Genomic DNA, 4,114 nt, shown 5'->3' with positions numbered 1-4,114 from the left:
TCAGATTCCAAATGAACTAATGAAGAAAGGCTTCATTGTGCTTCATTCGTAACCCACCAAAGTCCTTAAGGAAGGCTCAAATTATCCCAAGAAATGAGACTCAATGTGTTTTGATTTAAGTGGGTGTAATATGTAAAGTACTAGAAATCTATATTCTTCACCGACATGAATGTGGTTCCCATTTGCTGGAAGGTTCACATAGTGCATGGAACTTAAAATTCAACTTTAAAAATTGCACTCCAAATTATATATAAATTATGGGTGACATCTTCGGTGGTAGACACAATGTCCTGGCGGGCCCATTCAATTTATTTTTTTTTTTAAAAAAAAAACAGCGCTATCTCGAAGAATTAGAAGGAAATTTTTTTCCCCGAAGTGATATCCCCATAAATTAAACCCTAACAAATGGAATGAGAGAGTATGGGTTGCCGCAAAAAATGAGAGAAGACAACACTCTCTCCCTGACCCTGAGTCTTCAGCTGATGCATGGGTCCCACCTTAAGGCGCTGATTGAGGACACCACAGACACACAGACCTGGACCTACGCTATCCTCTGGCGCTCCTCCTCCTCTAACCGCCCCCTCTTGAATTTCCACGATGGCCACTACAACCCCAAAGCGTCGTCGTCTAAGCAGCTTCGCATTTTCGGGTCGTCTGTCACGGTCACGGTCAGCGACGAGGAATGGTTCTTTAAGATATCGATGAGTCAATCCTTCGCCGACACAGAGGACTTGCCCGGACACGCTTTCTTCAATTCGAGTCCCGTTTGGTTAACAGGCGCAGATCAGTTATTGGCTTCCACGTGGCAGAGGACCAAGAGGGCCCACCACTTTGGGATTCGAACCTTGGTTGCCATACCCTCCGAGAATGGGGTTCTGGAGCTGGGCTCCACCGAGCTCATACTCTGCAACACAGCACGGCTGAACACGCTGTTCGATTTCCTCGTTCGGACTCGGTTACTTGGCCACCTTCCCCTACATCGTCTTCGGGAACAAATCCGGTAAACATCACCCCCCCTTCTCTTCTCTCTCGCTCCTTTTTCTCCATTTTTATTTCCAATGTTTCGTTCGCTCTTTATATTCTTCTCTCTCTTAATTATTTTTGGCTTATTCTTGTCTTACAACTAACTCAAATATAAAAATTATTTTTAAGTACTGAAAATTTACTATTCAATCTCCAAAAAAAACATTTTAATTGTTTCGAATTTTCTCAATTTGGAATTAAATATTTACATAATCATCCTGAATAAAATCAATGGTATTTCAATAATATTCTTGATATAGGATAAATTTTTTATGTTGGGAATCATAATTTTTAACAATGTGGTGGAAAAGTTATTTTTTCGAAAATGTTACTGAAGAATTATTTGATAAGTTAAAATATTATCCAAATTTTTGCAAAAAAATGTAAAGTTTTTTCAACACAAGAGTTTTCAATGATATTTTGTAAAAAAATTGTATACAAAATAAATTCCAAAAAATTCAGGAAAATTTTCAGAAACTTTATCTCAAAGTGGTTAAATAGGATCATCATTATTACTTTATCCGGAATCTCAAAAAAATTTCCCTATCCACCTAAGTGAGTCCATGTTTGTATTTTTTATTTCTTACTTTCTTCTTTCCAAACATGTTTTTTACAAAAAAAAAATTATAATAATAAAAAATTATAACAAAGAAAAAAGTCAAAAAAATCTTGAAGAGAATGTTTTTTTAAGTTGTATCAATTTTTTGAATGTGTACTTTTTTTTAAATAAATAACTTTCTAAATTTTTTGTATAATTACCAAATAATTTGTAACTTTATTTTTAAAATTTTTATTTATAACTTTAACGTAAAAGTAATTTTTAATTTAAAAAAATAAAAAACCAAAATTTAGGTAAGGTTTAGAGTTTAGCTTAAAAATCACGTGCTTGTTATTTAAGTAGGTAGAACATATTAAGAGTACTGCAAATTTAGGGACAAGAATCAAAATGCATATTTTGGCATTTTAATGGTTGAAATGCAGGATTCATAAACAAAATGGCATGTTTTAGATCCGCTCTCACGCTGCTGTCACCCTACAAACCCACCCTTCCAATTGGAATTATTATTATAAATTATTTTGTTTGATGTCTTGATATTGAATTAACAAGTTGACTTTATTTATTTATTTATTTTTATATTAAATTAACAAGTTGGCTCAAACAGCGTGCAGTCTAAAAGTGTTGAAAGCTGGCTTGAAAGAACAAATAATGAGATAGAGAATTGTGGGCACGACAGCTCGTATAAACCACTACGAGGCAAAGAGAAGATAAGTGATTTAAAATGGTCATGGCCATTATTGACATACAGTTCTGACAAAAGCACTGATAAAACGTCATATTCATGTTCATACGATTATTCTGGCTCGTCCAGAATTTCTTATTCAGTTCATAATATGTAAGTTTGTGGAATTCTGTATTTGAGTTCTATGCACACGATAACTGAACTTATCAATGAGATCAAGCATAAGACTAGTTAAATATTTGGACTGTGGAGTATTTAAGTGTGATCTTCATAATGTTGTATGAGTTAGAAAAAGAAAATCTCATTCACATTTTATCTTGTAAATATTATCGGCAAAAAAATTTATTTATTGCTTTATTTGTAATAGTTTTTGAAATAATGAAGATATACTATACAATGTGACGCCCCAATTAGACGTCACACCAATGAGGGTGACGCCTAATTGGGGCGTCACATGTGCGGCCCTATATATTCTCCTTGCACTCTTTTCACTCTTCACACCTCTTCTCTCACTCTTCATACCTCTTCCCTATATATTCCCCTTCCACTCTTTAATTTAGTATTTTCATTTTATTTCTTATTCTATTTAAGAATGAGTTCACATCCTAATTTTGTTCGTGTTGTGTTATATTACAATGGGTGTCATGTTTGAAGGTGAAAAAAGGCCGACACGTATCCAACGCAACGCAACCATTGGCAAACTGCATAAGAGAATTCGGCAGAAGTTAAGTCTTCAAGGCAACCAATGTATCACTCAGATCACGACAATGTTATGGCAATGTGATAAATACATTAGTTTACAAGTGGTTGACGATAAAGACGTGGAGATGACAATGGAAGAATTTTTCAACCAGTAAAGGAAAGATTTTTTGGAGTTGTATGTCGACATCGCCACAGCGGATAATGTTCCATTACTGGTGAGGTCAGTTGATTTAAATTCTCCCCGTCTTCAATTAACGTCTGCCACTCATGCGTCTCCAGTTGGTAACCTTTCTGAGGGAGATGAAAATGATTCGACTTGGGAAATGCATGACGAAGAAGACGACGATGATGATGAAAATATCGCAATGGAAGAACGTCTTCTGGCGGAGGATGCTAGTGCTTCAGAAGGAGATGAAGGTGGTGAGATGGGTGCGTCTCAAATCCCAGTCTACCATGAACCAGTGGTCGCGCAAATGCCGCAATTACATGACGTTGCCTCTGCCCCATTAGGAAATCATTATGAAGGTAATTGATATAATTTGTATATACCTAAATTGATACCTGATTTAATACCTGATTTAGGAAGTTTGTATTAAAAAGTTGTAATTATCATATGCAGGTGACGAAGCTGTTATTCCTTTTTGGGAAGTAATTTCGCATTATTCGTACATTGATTGGAGTTATCGGAGCGAATAAGAATCATGCACTGATGGTACGGTTTCAGGATCGGGTTCAATAAAAGGTCCGTGGCTACTGGGTGACAAGTTATTTGTGAACCAAGAATTTGCAACAAAAAAAGATGTCCAAATGGAACTTAAGCACAACCTCATTAGGGAACATCAAGAAGCAATTGTAATTGCGAGCAATGCTCTAATTTATTATCAAAAATATTAAGCATAGACCCTACGTTTTTACTACAATCGTAATTAATGAAATAATATTAATACGTAGTACAATAATTTATTTGTAATTAAATAATAATAAAACGTCAGACACAAATTAAATCATACTGACATAAACCTTAAACCCTAAGTCACTCATAATTTCATAAATATGTACTAATAATAACACCTAAGTGACTAGAAATTTATCAATACACTCCCGCATTCATAACATCATACAAAATTTACGAAGTTACTATCACTACT

The 4,114-nt window shown here is 34.9% G+C and overlaps 1 protein-coding gene across 1 annotated transcript; it reads left to right on the top strand.

The window, feature by feature from the left end:
• The first annotated feature begins 326 nt into the window (after nt 1-326).
• Nucleotides 327-3,838, top strand: LOC133318465 (transcription factor MYC2-like). Its single transcript, XM_061520472.1, has 4 exons — nt 327-1,000; nt 2,187-2,417; nt 2,919-3,491; nt 3,586-3,838. Exons 1-3 carry the CDS (start codon nt 411-413, stop codon nt 2,920-2,922), a joined length of 825 nt encoding a protein of 274 aa, XP_061376456.1. The 5' UTR covers nt 327-410; the 3' UTR covers nt 2,923-3,491; nt 3,586-3,838.
• Nucleotides 3,839-4,114: the final 276 nt, after the last annotated feature.

The sequence above is a fragment of the Gastrolobium bilobum genome, unplaced genomic scaffold, assembly GCF_033153095.1.
Source record: "Gastrolobium bilobum isolate Gb01-03AN ecotype WA unplaced genomic scaffold, APGP_CSIRO_Gbil_v1 utg14936, whole genome shotgun sequence".
NCBI lineage: Eukaryota > Viridiplantae > Streptophyta > Magnoliopsida > Fabales > Fabaceae > Gastrolobium > Gastrolobium bilobum.
This window is presented reverse-complemented; position numbering and strand designations above follow the sequence as displayed.

What these genes read in the sequence shown, in the direction of transcription:
- LOC133318465 (XM_061520472.1), top strand. Translation starts at nt 411, where the DNA reads ATGAGAGAGTATGGGTTGCCGCAAAAAATGAGAGAAGACAACACTCTC. An exon ending in CGTCTTCGGGAACAAATCCG is followed by an intron (nt 1,001 to 2,186) that starts GTAAACATCACC and finishes TGGCTCAAACAG; the next exon opens with CGTGCAGTCTAAAAGTGTTG.